Source organism: Pseudopipra pipra, chromosome 8 (genome assembly GCF_036250125.1).
Source record: "Pseudopipra pipra isolate bDixPip1 chromosome 8, bDixPip1.hap1, whole genome shotgun sequence".
Taxonomy (NCBI): Eukaryota; Metazoa; Chordata; class Aves; order Passeriformes; family Pipridae; genus Pseudopipra; species Pseudopipra pipra.
In genome coordinates, this window is record NC_087556.1 from 15,214,317 (window position 1) to 15,229,243 (window position 14,927).

Below are 14,927 nucleotides of genomic sequence, written 5' to 3' on the forward strand. Positions count from 1 at the left end.
TTACCAAAGTGATACTCCTAAATAGGATTATAGTAACTATAGCTGTTATGACTCCCCATTTTAACTGAATGTGGGATTACTAAGCAACAGAAGTGAAATCTTACCCCCTTCTTTTGTAGTTTGCTGCTGTATGAGCTATTTTTTGGTATTTGCTATTATTTGCTTGTCTGTCTGTATAAGCCTTTATAGTCCAGTTCTAATAAATTAGTTTTGAACCTCATGAAGTATATTCTATCGCTAGAACTATGCCACCTGATAAATTCCAGTGTACTCTAGAAGGTAAAAATAAATATAAGAGCAAAAAAGTTGCCCTTACAATTTGGAGATCAATGCTAAGCTACATTCAAACACAATAAATTAAATGTATTGTTTTCTTAAATAAAAGTAATTATAAAAAAGGTAGTTCACAGCAGTAAAGATCAAGTGTTGTGGAGACTAGCACGATGGAACTGGTCATGAAAAAGCAATGGAGCAGAGGGAAATGAATTGAAATGCCCACCATTATAAGCACTGACAGCACACAATCATGATGACAGCACTACTGCCAGAGAAATGGCAGGAGAAGAACAAGAAAGTAGCATGACAAGTGGCTACTCATGCGGTACTACACAGCCATAAGCAACATTATGGAGGCATTTGGGGCTCCTAGTGTCACTACAGATGCAAAAAATAATTAAAAGGTGGTGTGGTATTAGTCAGAAAAAAAAAAAAAAACAAAACCAAAAATGTTTTGGAGATTTAGTCAGTATTAGATAAAAGGTCAAAGTTGTGTTGCTTTTGTATGAAAGTGAAGTAAGAACAAGAGAAATAGCTAAGACCTATGTGACAATATAAGAATTTTGGTTTTGGACGGGACGCAGGTTTGGTTGGCGCTTTGACCTTTGCTTACCATCATCCTGATCAGGTTTAATCCTTCCGTCTGTCAAGCTCCCCTTCCCTGGTGAGGGGGTCCCCATCTGAGGGGTCACTTTATACTTTAATCTGCTTAGAGTCCTGTGCATTTTAAGGAAAGCTGTTCTCCTGAGGTGAGCAATTGCTTTAAAAGCATGTCCTCTAGACACACCCCATCCAGAGGCACAGGCATGAGAAATAAACCTACTCCTAACCTCTTTCTTTCCATAGAAATTGCTATTAGATGGTGATGGGGAAGATAATTCTGGTTTACTACACAAATGCTTGGGTGGTGCATAGCTTGGGTGACCCTTTTTTCGAGACTGTCCCTGAGTGGTATAGATATGAGAGAGTCCATCAAAGAGTCCCTTTAGCAGACTGCTATTAGGAAGGCTACTAAAGGAGGGTATGCTTGACTGATTGGAAGAACTTTGGGGAGAGTTAGAAGTCGAAGTGCTGGATTTTTGAGAACTGGGGCTCTGACCAGAGATGGGGGTTGGGGGTAGAAGTGAAGAAGGTGGAGGTTTTAGCTTTTGTGTGGTACCTGTAGCCAACACAAGAGAAGTGCATGACTGTTTCTGAGAGACCTTTTTCCTTGGACGATAGTGCTTTGAAAAGTCTATTATTTCACCTCGTGATCTGCGACCATCAGGTGATGGTGTAAAGAACTTAGTAAGGCCATCAATGAGCCCTTTGGTTTTCTTGTTAACTTTAAGTGTAGAGGCAGATATGTAGGTGGAGGTGGTGGTGATTTTGGTGGTGGCACCAGGCCGAGTGGGGTCTGTAACAGGCAATCTGCTGCTTGAATCCTTCACAGATGCAGCATGACCAGATGAAGGTGTGGTACAGACTTTAGTCTTTTGACCCCTACCAGGTGACCCCCTTCCTGTGAATGCATTCACGGATCCTTCATCACTGGTTACAGACCTAAGCAAAAATTTGAAAAATAAAAATCAGTATTAGAAATCTTTACTGTCAAAAAGTCCTACAGTTTATATAAGTTACTTAAGCCACTGTACTTAAAAATCTTTAAAGAAATTTAAAGACATACACACTTTGGAAATACATTTCACACTATGACATAATATCAAGCTACTTTTTTTTCCTTTTCCTTTGTGTTCCTCCTCCCCTCTTTTCTATAAAAGATAGTCCACAATACATATAACTGGAAGCAGCTGGCACAGCAAGACCTTCCAAGTATACAGCCTTCCCACTTACTTTTAGGCATAGTCAAAGTGTGCTTATTTGGAGAAAAATATCAATGCACCATGTCTGTAGAATAACAGCTCCATCACCATAGTTTATTTTACACACAAAGGAGATGAATGTTTTCAGTGTTAATATATTATATCAAAACACTTAACTTTAGACTACATTTGCTTAAACTGTAGAGAAAGTCTATTAGTCCTTTAAAGCAATGCAGTCAATTTTCAAGAAATTGCTATTTTTCCCACTCTTGTTGGATTATGTATGCCAACACTAGTAGTAAAAATTATCACCAAAGACCTAAAAGCAAAATAAGGTAGTTTATTAAGAGGATTAAAACAAAACCAAAGAAATACACTCTGTTTTCTTTAGAAATGCTAACAATATTAAAAAAAAAAAAGGCAAAGGAAAGAGTAAAACTGTAAAGAAGGTGTGTCTATAGAAAAACCATGAACTACTCAGGCCTAACATGGAAGGTGTTAAAAAAAACAAAACCAGTGGAGAATCTTACTTAAATGCTAGGAATAAAAAAGGCACACTGAAAGTCAACGTTTGTGACAGCAGAATTACAGGTTTAACTAGTTGCTAATGACTGAAGAGAGGAACTATACTGAGAGAAATACTGAATAGTATATTTTAGCACATAGAAACAGAACATTTAAAAATATCTGCAGTAAAAGAAATAGCTATCAGGATGCATGATCCAATTACAAAGGCAAACAAAGCTATATAGTTGCATCACATGCTTTCTTTCATTCCCTTTTCCATCCTGCTCTTTGAAGTCAGCTTATTTACTTTGCAGCGGAAAATTTTCTTCCACAGATTTTTGCCTTCTTAATTGAGATACTGAAGTAATTAATTGCAACAGGTTACATCTAATTAGAGATTTAACAGCCTAGGGCTACCATCTGGCTTACTGAACTCCAAAGGCCCATCATTTTAAGAAGTAGTCCCTTTTCCACCCACACATCCTTAAATTTGGTTAGCTCCTAAGAGGCAACAAACCCAAAAAACTTCTAAGTCTTTTGAATCCTTTGGTGTCATAAGCTTACGTGTATCACAAGACCTATTCTCACTACCAGATGTAGTGGTGCCAGAGGCCAGCACACACCTGGTTTAAGTTAATCTTACACAGTAATTTGTCTGTGAAGAGCTTCCTACACATGGTCAACAGGCAAAAAATTATTCCAGTCCTACTGGACAGATTTTCTTTGTGCTACACAAGAATGAAGTGGCATTGGCTAATGTTCCTGCATTTCATGTGACCACACACTTTTTATGTATGGCACTGTTGTGTTCTATACCCTGCAATCACTTCTAAATAGGATTTCATGAGGAAAAGTCTTATCTCCTAACCACTATTTTTCCAATACAAGATTACTTTATTTATATATATATATAAATATATTAGACATTGAAGTAATACAAAGAGCTCCCCAAAGTACTCCTCTAACATGCTTATACACCGCAAAGGAAACCTTTATGAAATTATTCATAATCAAATACTAAAACAACTTCCACATCCTTCAGCATGATGTTCATTTTAAAAGCTGTGGCTCAATATCAATAGTAAAATGTAACAGTAAAACCTTCACAACATTTTCAACCTTCAAGTTCCTAAGTTATTTATTCAGGAGGAAAATGGAGAAGTAAAGCAATGTTTCACCCACTCTTCCTTTAACAGCATGCTCTCACAAGCCAGTACAACTAGATCTTTTACTTTCACGTACTGCCACACTTTATCCTCATCCTGCACTACTTTCCTAGAGCAACATACACTGAACTTTAGGATGAGGACCAAAAAGGCAAGATGAAAGATCCTGGCAGAGAGAAAGGGAAAAGAGAATACAGCTGCACAGCACCAGGTACATCAAACTTGACTAGTGCACTGTACTGTGAGTACTTTTCTTTCTATTTTCTCACGTTGGCTCTATTGGCTTCAAAAATCCTTATTTTGCAAAATGCAAAGTTTTACAGTAGCTATCGTGCAATTCTGGATAATGTGAGACAGGTTTTTAGACCATAGAGAAAAACGGCTGGGTAACAATCACATGAGAGAATGAGTAGTTCATAGAGTCAGAAAGCTGCTGAGTTGACATAGCCAAACAGTTAAATAATAGTTGAACAGGAGGAAAGAAAGGCATACGTGGATAAGAACATGGGATAGAGGGCAACATGCTACGTAGTCGACACACAGAACCTGTTCCTGTTTAACACTCAGTGCAATGTCAACTCAGCATTCAAACGCTACTTAAACAATCCTCCAAACAAGCCTTACAATGTCCAACTACAGTGTTTCCTGGAAAGACAAACACCAAAGAAATTACAGCATGCTCTTGTCTTAGACAAACACAGTCCTGAGAAGCAAGAGGAATTGCAACCTTTTCCTAGTAACCAGTGGCAGCTTAACAGCAAAATTCAAGTAATCATCTTTTCCAGAGCACCACTGAAACCAGAACTTCTGTAGCAGTTGCACAGTATACTTTCTGGAATGGGTTTTGTGAGCCAATATTAACTAAAAAAAGTAATTTTTATATAGTTTTTGAACAGGTCTTTGAGCAGAACAGTCTCCTGAAGTTGTATATAATTGCCTTGTTATTACCCACTTAGTATAGATTCTCTGCCTACTTCAATTATTTGAAGCTACACTTAAAATATAGCTGTGGCATATGTTATCATACAGAAATTCCTTTGCATCTGTTTGTGGTACAATTTTTGACAAAAATGTATGGGATCTGAAAAACTAAGTTACAGGAATTTTCTTATCACCTTCTGACGTGACACAAAAAGCACTTAGCATAATTCAGAAGGCCATTGGGCTGAAAGGCACATGTATTAAATCACTTGTCATCTCTTTTCCCCAACTTGAAATACAGTTAAAAACTGTACTTAAAGCTGTATCCAACTCTTATCTGACTACATTCTCTAAAACATAAAAAGAAATAAACCCCAAGAGAAACCTACAACATTCGTTGCTTTAGTTTATTTTTCGGTCGTCCAATAGGTTTTGCATATCGTCGCCTTATTTGGGCAGCTTTCTCATGAAGCAGCTTTCTCCCTTTCTTCTTTGGTCTACAGACCTGGCAAATCCACATCCCTACACAAAGGAAAAAGAGTTTAGTTGTACACAGTTTATCTAATCTGTACTGCATGCGCCTACCACGATACATGCCAAGTATATACACAGTCAGCAAATTAGCTCTTGAACAGGACAGAAAGAAGGGGAACTGGACAAAAAAAACCTCATCCACTTCTACCCATTTTAAAAGCAAAGTGCTCAAGGAAAGGGCAAAGCAAGAGGCAACAAGGACCACAGAAAACATTATAAGCAAATGGGCTCTTAGAATTTCTGTTCTAGCTTGTCCCTCCGTAAACTACCTAGATCTTCAAACACAATTAAGATTGGGGAAAAAAATTACATGTGTGTTACAAAGCAATCTAGGTTAGGGCATGCTGAAGAACATATCAGATCACACTTAGGTATGTTTGTTTCAATCTACAACAACTTGAATTTAGCACCCTTTTAACATTAGTTGGCCATGCTTACACACTATTGTAGGTAAGACTGAGAAGTAGGAGGGAAGGAACTCAAAAAAACTCTTTAGTGTAACTTTAAAATTAAATAGGCAAAGCTATAAAGATGTGAGAGCAAAAGTGTGGTGCTGTATATCAGAAATCTAGAGATCGGGAAACCTGAAGACAAATGCATTTTTTTCGTTTGTCTGTTTTTTCAATTACTCTTACAAAAGGCATGAACGATAGTCTCTTCCATCTGCTCTAAGGATTTCTTTGTCAATATATGTACTTCAAGCATTTTAACAGCCTGTCTAAAATTTCACCTTCAATAGACTGGCCAACAACTCATTTACACAGTGAATTTATCCGGTCAACTGAATGCACACCTTTATTATTTTCCTGAGAAAAAAAGTCCTCACATAATGACAAAGTTGGCTTTGACATGAATGAAATCTTAGTGTTTATCATTAAAAAAACCCATAACAAATTAGCATGCTCGAGAGGTTTTGGTCACTTAACATAAGAAAAGACTGCAAATGGGAAGTAGTATCATGGAAAGGATTTTCATGATCACCTTTTGGCATTCGGGATAGTGGTGGGTCACAGCACTCCATGTGGAACCCTCTATCACAGGAGTCGCAAAAAAGCATGTTATCCTGAAGGGCGGGCAGGGATGAGGGGATGGAGAAGAGGAACAGGAAAAAAAGACTTAATACAGCATTGCTTGAAGTTGTACATCAATTATTTGTATTTGCACATGTGCTAATTATAAAGCTACTATAAACAAAGAAAAGTCAGGTAACACTCAAATCTAACTTACTGCATTTTTGCCTTGGATCCTACACGCACTGCATGTCTTGCATTCAATGCACTGCCATCTCAAGGCCTTCACATTTGTTGTTAACTCAGGACAGAATTTCAAACATGATGGATGTCCTAAAAAAACCAAAGTGTTTAAAGCTTGAGATTTAGGATTGGTTAGATTGATTTTTAAGTTCAACAGGATGTAGCGGCACCACCAGAACCCTGCAAGCACCAGCTACTTTCAGGATTTTGCTACACATTACTTAACTCACCTACTACTCCATATAGAGATACAGAATAACTTTCATGAAACCCATTCTCAAAGACAGGTACAAAACTGATTTCCACTGTAACTGACACCTGTGAATGGTCTACACAAGCACCTAAAACTGAATTTTTATTTTCACTATGTTATTTCCATAGCATATTAAACTGCCATTGGTTCTGAAAAAAATATTTTTACAAACTTGACCCCACTCCCCTTCTTAGCAGCTCAAAATAAAGAGAAAATATTTAGATAAAACCATATTAATTGTTTTTCTAAAAATACTAAGTATCTACCAGAGAAACTTCATAGTCAAACTATATGTGTTTTTCCAATTTATTGCTTAATTATATACAAAGAAAAATTTTAGAGTAATAAGAAGGGAAAAAAATTAATCTGGCAATTGGCACAAGAAAAGTTTATTGCAACAGAAGATTTAAAATTGAGGAGGTCAGGGGCTTGTAAGTAGTTGAACTACCACCTCCCATGAAAATGTAATTTATTCCTTAGCAGGACCATCCTCTTTTCGCAGTAGCCTTGAAGGCCTACATGACTTTTCCAATTAATAGAATCCACCAGACAACTAAACACATATAACACCTTAGGCAATACTGGCAGTCATTTTTTCATGTCTTCAACAACCTCAGAGTGTACCCTTAATCCAGAAAGATAAAAGCACTGCTAAATAGGAAGGGATAAGCCTTCCCAGGGAAACACTTTTTGACAGTATTATATTCAGAGATTATCAAGAACATCAACCCACAGGTTGTCAGAGATAAGAATCCCTGATGCCATGCTGCACTTATAGATGGCTGCAGTGATGTGGTGCACATGAAAGGTGCTTTCTTCTCCCTGTCAGAGTTGGCATGCACGCTTTCTTCTAGTAATGGCCTAGTCACGGTGATTCAGACTTTCTCCAGCGACTGTTTCTCAGTCCAGGACTGAGCTAAAAACACTACAAATAAGAACACAGTCTAATCCATGAGCATTTGCTATTTTTGTCTTCTAATGGACTGAGGCATGAAAGGCAAAGACAACTGACGGAATGCAAAAGCCACTTGAATAAGTGCAAATTTCAGATTTAACTTCCTTTTATTCCACGTACCCAAGGCTTAATCCACTTTTTGTTATTCTCAAAATAAAATGCAGGAATATAATCTATTAGTGAAGAGCAATCAGTAATAAACTCAAAGAGTAGTTTCAAAACCAAAGATGTTGAAAAAGCATTGCCATTTGATTCTTAGCATACAGCTTAAGATAGATCAACTAATTTTTGTGATTAAAACTGAGCATGCACTTTAAGTAACTATTTTTCTTGAACATGACAGATATACTGTAACTATATAGCTGAGTTCAATGATACACTATTCCCTTCAATAAAACTTAACTAAGAAATAAGAAAAAACCTCCCTAGAGTGGTTGATATTAGTAATCAATATCAAAGAAAGACTTATTTCATGAACCATGACTTAACTATATGAACACATTAAGTGTAATCATAACCCAATCACCTCCATGTAAGTATATTTAATTCCAGTTATCTACCCTGCATAGAAGTGATTTATTTCAAGGAGCAAGAAAGTTGCAGTTAAAATTGTTCATTTTAATTTTGTTTTAAATAAATAACTGGGGAGTATAAGCATTAGAAACATCCATTCTCACTGGTTGGTAACCACTGGTTGCACAGATTAGGTGTAACTGTGTTACTTTATTTCTCAGTTATCTACCAATGCAGCATTTCTCATTCAAGCAATTACACAGCTTAATACATTTGTTAATACCCTTAAGTGCTGGATTTTATTATTGGACAAAAATTCAAGGAAAAAATCCCTTTGGTATTAAATACGAAGATTTTTTCCTGCAACTCCAAGTCCTTGAGCCACAAGTAACTAACTAGAAGCTGGAAGGGTGCAAATAAGAACCATCACTATACATTTGCCATATTCTTTCACTGTCCTTCCTAGGTATGCACTAGCAGAGGCAGCATAGAAATTTTTAGATTTCAAAACACTATATGGTATTGATCTATAACAGTGGATAATACTTACACTATTCATTTTAGACCAAAGTGACACAGTGCAAATATGACAATAATAAGTAGAGGGTAATGCCTCCCAGACATGAAGTGGTAAACAATACAAGTTTCACTTTTAAAAGGAACTCTGTTTAACTACTGTTCATAGTTTAACAGATTTCTGCAGTCAATTAAACAAAGTCACTGTGCCCTTCATTGATTTTACAGTTAGTTTCTTTAAATCTGAAAGACTTGAAGGAAAGCATGTTTTGGGCTTCAAAATTTGCAGTATTTCAGCTCTAACTAATCTAAACTGAAATAAAAAACACACTATCTTTTCCATATCCAGAAGCTGATAAATCTGCCAGGATTTATCAGCACTACTTGGAAGTGTTTCAGCTGGTAATTTCTCTTGGTTCCATCACTTGACTTTCTTTTAAACCTCAGCAGCATCAATATTTTAACGTATCGCACAAGCTTAGCAGATTACTGGAAATTTAGACCTTTGAAAGCTGGCAATTTCCACCAGGAATACATATAGGCTTATTTTAAAACTAAACACTTTAAAATTCATTCTTATCCATCCCTGTTAGAAAAGGTTAAGATTCACAATACACTGATGTGGCAGAAATAGGTGTGATCAGGAAGTCAAAACTGAATGTGTCATTCCTTGGTGACTGAAGAAGACTCCTTTAACCTGCCCACCTCACAAAGTCAGGCCTTGTTTATTCATTAAAAGATTTGATGAAACAACTAGTCTTTAAAAAGAACAAGCATTAGATCAGTGACTATGATTAAGTACTGTGCTAAATTAGTTATGCTAATATCTCCAGTTATTTTTAACTTTGATACAAATGCTGGGAACTAACGTATAATATATTCACACCAAAAAACCCACCTCAACTTGTGTTTGACAACCTTTCAGGTAGAAAGCATTATTACTATTTAGCTACAAGCAGAGATGGTCAGAGCACCTACCTTGAGGATGTACTAGGTTTTTCCACCTGCAGGTTTCTTAGCAATTCATTTTATCCAACTAGCCAGCATCCTTACACAGACAGTAATAATTAAGGCAATTCCTATATTCCCTCATTAATAAAGCATATCCTAAATCTCATTTAGAGAGTAATCTCTGCACAGTTCTTTCCAGACACTTTCTGTCCCTACTCCTCTTGACCTGAGTCCAACGTCTCTGTTCTGTTCTCTAGCCTCTCCTACCCATCTTTGATCAGTAACCCTCTTGCCTCCTCAGGATAACATGTGAAAGGACAGTACCCAAAAGTGTTCTATTAGCTATTTTTCACCCTTTTAAAAATATTTATTATAGTTCTCCAGTCACTCAACTTTTTTCCTTCCTCTTTCTACAACTTAACACCCTAATAAAAAAATCTGTCAGCAGCAGCTCTTTAATTGCTTCTGCACATCTCGACTGGAAAAACAGAAGTAGAGCTTGATTCTAGTTCCCAAGCGTATTGATTTTTCAAAATCAAAAGGCAGGGAAAAAGCAGGAGGGAAAAAAACCCAGCAAAACAAAATAACAAAAACCAAGAGGAGCTATGTCTACTTTCATAATGGGATTTGTTTTCTCATGTCTGACATCCCTCATCTTCTTCAGAAAATGCTCTGTGCAAAGTGACATAGCACTGCATTTCATTTCCACCACCCAAACACTTTATCCTCCCAAATACCGCAAAAACGTGCAGATATCCAGCTAGTTTCTACTTTCAGAATGCATAAGCGTTACCTGGAAAGACAAAAGCAACTTGACACAGAAACAAAAAAGGAAAACAGACAAGCCAGTAGTGGGCACTGCAATTTAATCTCTGATCAACTGAACAATTTGCTTGCTGTGCACAACATGCAATTTCTTTTCTATTTGTTAGACAGCAAGACCAGCTTTGAGATACACTCCAATGTGCAAAATTACAAATTCAATTACAATAAAACTCCACTTGAGTGAAGTTTTGTTATTTATAAATTGCATTGAGATTGGTTTTTATTTTAGTTAGGCACCAGTAGCTAAAGTTTAACCATCCAGCAAACTGATTGGCAGCCTCAACATTTCATTCTTTATATCTAATACATCTGAGGAACTAATTAAAGATAATTTAGTCTTAATGAGGCAGAGAGAATGTATCGATGTTAATTCAAATAGAAGCTGATCCATGAAAGTCAAGACTTCCAGTTCTAAAGTGTCTCAGATCCACCAGGGGATTATTATACAACAGAAGAATAGCCAGTATCTAAGCTCACCTGATTAATGTAAGCTCTATGCACCAGAGTCTAACCAAGCACAAATCCTATTAATTTTCCAAATATCAGAAAACAGATTTGAAAATATAGGAAACCTATAAAGCACTAAAGGAAGACAGTTTAAAATCTATGGGGTTTGCTGTTGCATACTGGGGTGAAAAAGTAATTTTCTTACTTCAGAGTGTAATAATTGGTTTAAATGTATTAAAAAATACACTGGCTAAAATACAAAGTAACTACTGGGGTGACAGATAAAGAAGCACACAGACAAAAACATATCCTGATGAACTGAAAAGACATTTTTATCCACACAGTTTTGTTTTTACTCTGTCTTGGGCACTATGATAGCTATCTTCAGCACACCTACAAAATGATGATAGACATGGACTCCAAATTCAAAGATAACAAAACTCTACTTTCACTTCCAGCCTTCTCAAAGTAGCATAGTACTGCTTCTCTGCTCATGCTCCTCCCAAACACCTCCCTCTTCTTCATTCTGGCATATAAGCTGGTAACAGTTCTGCACCGAACTGGAATGAGGAACTGATTAACCTTAATGCATTTCAATTATATGTGTCCCTCAAGCAAGTTTATATATAAGGTGCCAGCACAAAGGGGCAGCACCAAGCACTTGGGTATTGCAGCCTCTGACTTTAAGCAGCATAGCTATTTTGTCTCGGAGCTGGGATGGGATAGTGTACACTGCAAAGCTTTACCAAAAGTATCTCCCAGTGCAGCTGCAAGCTTTTGGGAGCAAAAGTATTTTTACTGGCACAGCTAAAAAAAAGCAGTGCACTTAACTGACAAACTGTACCAATTAACTCCTCTTCTAACATAGCTCTTTTCCACAAAGGATTTTTTAAGAATAGGTAAACTGATCAGAGAATTTTCACATCCAGAACTACAGAGTTGCTTTAGAAAAAGTTTTATGGCATAGAGTTGTGGTAGAAATTTATCCAAGTTTCTTACCAAATCCCTCTGTGAACCAGCAATAATCCAGGCCAAGAACATGCTTGGTATCATCCATGCAATAAGCTCTGCACAAAGTAAGTGTGCTACAATATTTCATGTTCCAAGTTAACCCCATTGCTCACCTTAGGGGAAGCACCTGCATTAAGAACAGCCACACAGACTCGCAAGAGCTGCTGCAGCACATAGGAACAAGGTACACACAAGCAGTAGAGTGTCACTATCTTGTGCCTGACAAGTAATAGTGCCCAACTACTTTAGTATGTTACTTGAAACATTGTTCAAATTCCCACTAGAGTAACAGAATCATTTTATAACAAAATGCAGATCTGCAGCAGCAAAGACTGCTACACAGTCTTTGATTACTCCTCATCGTCTGAAATGTTGCAAATCTGTGCAAGCAAAATTCCTGATGTCATTTGATGTCACAATGCAAAACTGAGTTTTCAGAGCCAACACAGATCTCAAACAATTCCTGCATTTCACAAGTGTGGTTTCCCTATTAATTTACTCAGATCTGTACTTTAACATAAAGATGAATTCACACCTCTCATTTATAATTACCCTAGTTATCCAGATGACAAAATTTGAGAGAAAATAAAACAAAAACCCCCAATCTCTTCTACACACCCCACTCCACCCATTTCGGTTCTCAATCTACGTATGTTCAAAGACAGGATGAGGCTCACAAGTTTAAAATATTTTTTTAAAACATACTTAAATATGAACATTTCTAGTATTTGTAAATTCAGCCAACTTACCGCTGCTGCCACAGTCTGCACAAGACAAGAGCTCTTCTGGTTTTTTTTCACGATTTGATTCTTTCGTTCCCAAACAAAAGCTACATATCGGGATGGGATCAGCTCGTGGCTAGATTTAAAAATAAACAGATAGAGTTAGCTAGCAAAAAAAAAACCACAACAAAACAACCAAAACCCACCAGCCTCAGTGGCTTTTACCTTGTATTTTGTCATACCATATATTAATTACCAAGACAAACATTCCCTTTGCTAACTTCAGAATAACAAAGTTTTATTTCATATTTTTATAAAAAATGTTATTTTATTTCATAAACCTTAAGTTGGCCTGTAATAAGCAACCCTGTGCACTAATCCACATAAATGTCTCCAATACAAGACTAGTGTTAACAAAAACAAGGAAAAATTACAACTTATGACACTATTCTTGCACACACAATTTCAACTCCACTACACATTCACTTGTTCTTCAAATGTAATAGTGCTCAAAGATCAACACATAAACTGGTCTTTATTACAGATGAATATAGTTCCTTTAAGAAAGAACACAAACTTATTAAAACCTCTCATATTTAAGACATAATTTATTACTTGGAAATCCAATACAACTCACACCTCCCTCTGCAACTACCATTTTAGGGTAAAAACACTGGATTCAACAGATCAAGGGCTACCCATTCCAGTCTGATGAGTCCCATCAGCTCTGCTACACAATTGTAATAAACCCCATGCAAATCTTTCAATGTCCAGAAGCAACACGCAGAGAAGAACTTCAGAACTGATACAAATTTACTTGCCATTCTCCTAATCCACTATGTGACAAACTGTCAGAGATTAAATACCTATTAAAGAGTTTCTGCATTACATTTTGGAGCTTTAATGAAACTACTTACCTGCAACATCCAAAATATTAATGGATTAATGAATATGTGGAAGTATCTGTAAGCAGGTTTGCAACAAAATTATATGCAACTATTTCTCCCAAGTGGGATACTCAAATAATAGAGTACCTTCCCAGACTGGCTTCCAGCAGCTCATCTCACAACAACACATAAATTAAAATAGTTTCTTCTGCATTCATAGTTTCCAGATTTAGGTAAGAAATGCTGTTAGTTTTATATATCAGGGTAATTATTTATTGGTTTTACCTTCATTTTACATTTCCGCTTTATGATGTAATACTTTGAAAGTTGACAGACTACCTTCACTTGACCTATAAATCTCCATTCCATTACAAATCTGGGAAGTGGGGAATGCTTGTTTTTAAGGGTATTCTCATGAAGGAATTAGCTGCATGTAGATATGCCCTTATCTCAACATAATACAAAAATATTGAAACTACTGTTATGTTACTAAGCTTCATGATCACCTTAAGCAGAGCAGCAGACTCTGAAAAATACTAACACCAGCAAGGCAAATTTGTCCTACCCATCCAAGAGGAGCACACATATCCTTACCCCAGCCTACAACCACTTCCATATAAATATACTCCAAGCATCCTACTTTTTCTGACAACTTAGTCCTCACAAGGTCTGCTTGCTGTTCAACTCTTCACAATCCAATTAGTGAAATACTGACATACTTGTATACCCCAAAGAACAGACATAAAACACAAGAGTTGAAGTGTCTTTTCATAAGTATGGAAATGTGTGTTCTCTTTCATTAACTACAAAAGGGAACTGCTATTACCTTTTATAACTAGTAAGAACAAACATCATCTGCACTCTGTCATATTACTAAAACCTCCATTATGGATTGTATGGATAGTTGAAATATTAAATTGTTATGCAGATAAAAAAAACTGTTTAGGTTATAAAACTGGCAGTTTTTCAAAACAGCCATTCTTCAAAAAAAAAAATTATTGATGTTCTTTGTCAGTTTTAGCAGGATGGCATTGAATGAGATCAGTAATTCTATAGGTGGGAAGAGTTTTACCGATTTGCAGGATTTTTCACTTGTTAAAAACAAATATATATACAAATAAAATAAGGTTAGTTATTATTCTTGCAAGATATCATAATTCAGCAGATCTGTCAAATCATTTTGCTTTTATCAGATATGTCATTGGAGCAAAATGATGTTAACAAAAAAACTCCAAACATAAACATACCAATAATCAGCAGCAGAAAAATGGTCCAGAGCTCTCCAAATGCAACTTGTAGCATTGTGTGGACATTTCTTAACTGCTAGTTAAAAGTTTAATACAGATAATTTAAAAAGAAATATTATTCTTTTAGTGGAATCTGGTAAA

At 36.4% G+C, this 14,927-nt stretch overlaps 1 protein-coding gene across 6 annotated transcripts in view; it reads right to left on the reverse strand.

The window, feature by feature from the left end:
* The window catches only part of KAT6B (lysine acetyltransferase 6B), a 108,828-nt gene that overhangs the window by 42,189 nt on the left and 51,712 nt on the right, over positions 1-14,927 (reverse strand). For 3 of the 6 annotated variants that reach the window (XM_064662659.1, XM_064662658.1, XM_064662660.1), the window contains exons 3-7: positions 12,680-12,788; positions 6,434-6,549; positions 6,188-6,269; positions 5,062-5,194; positions 890-1,818 (exon numbers count right to left, since the gene is read on the reverse strand). In XM_064662659.1, coding sequence (XP_064518729.1) covers positions 890-1,818; positions 5,062-5,194; positions 6,188-6,269; positions 6,434-6,549; positions 12,680-12,788 — 1,369 coding nt within the window. The remainder of the gene's footprint in view (positions 1-889; positions 1,819-5,061; positions 5,195-6,187; positions 6,270-6,433; positions 6,550-12,679; positions 12,789-14,927) is intronic. The other 3 variants (XM_064662662.1, XM_064662661.1, XM_064662664.1) reach the window with 2 other exon arrangements.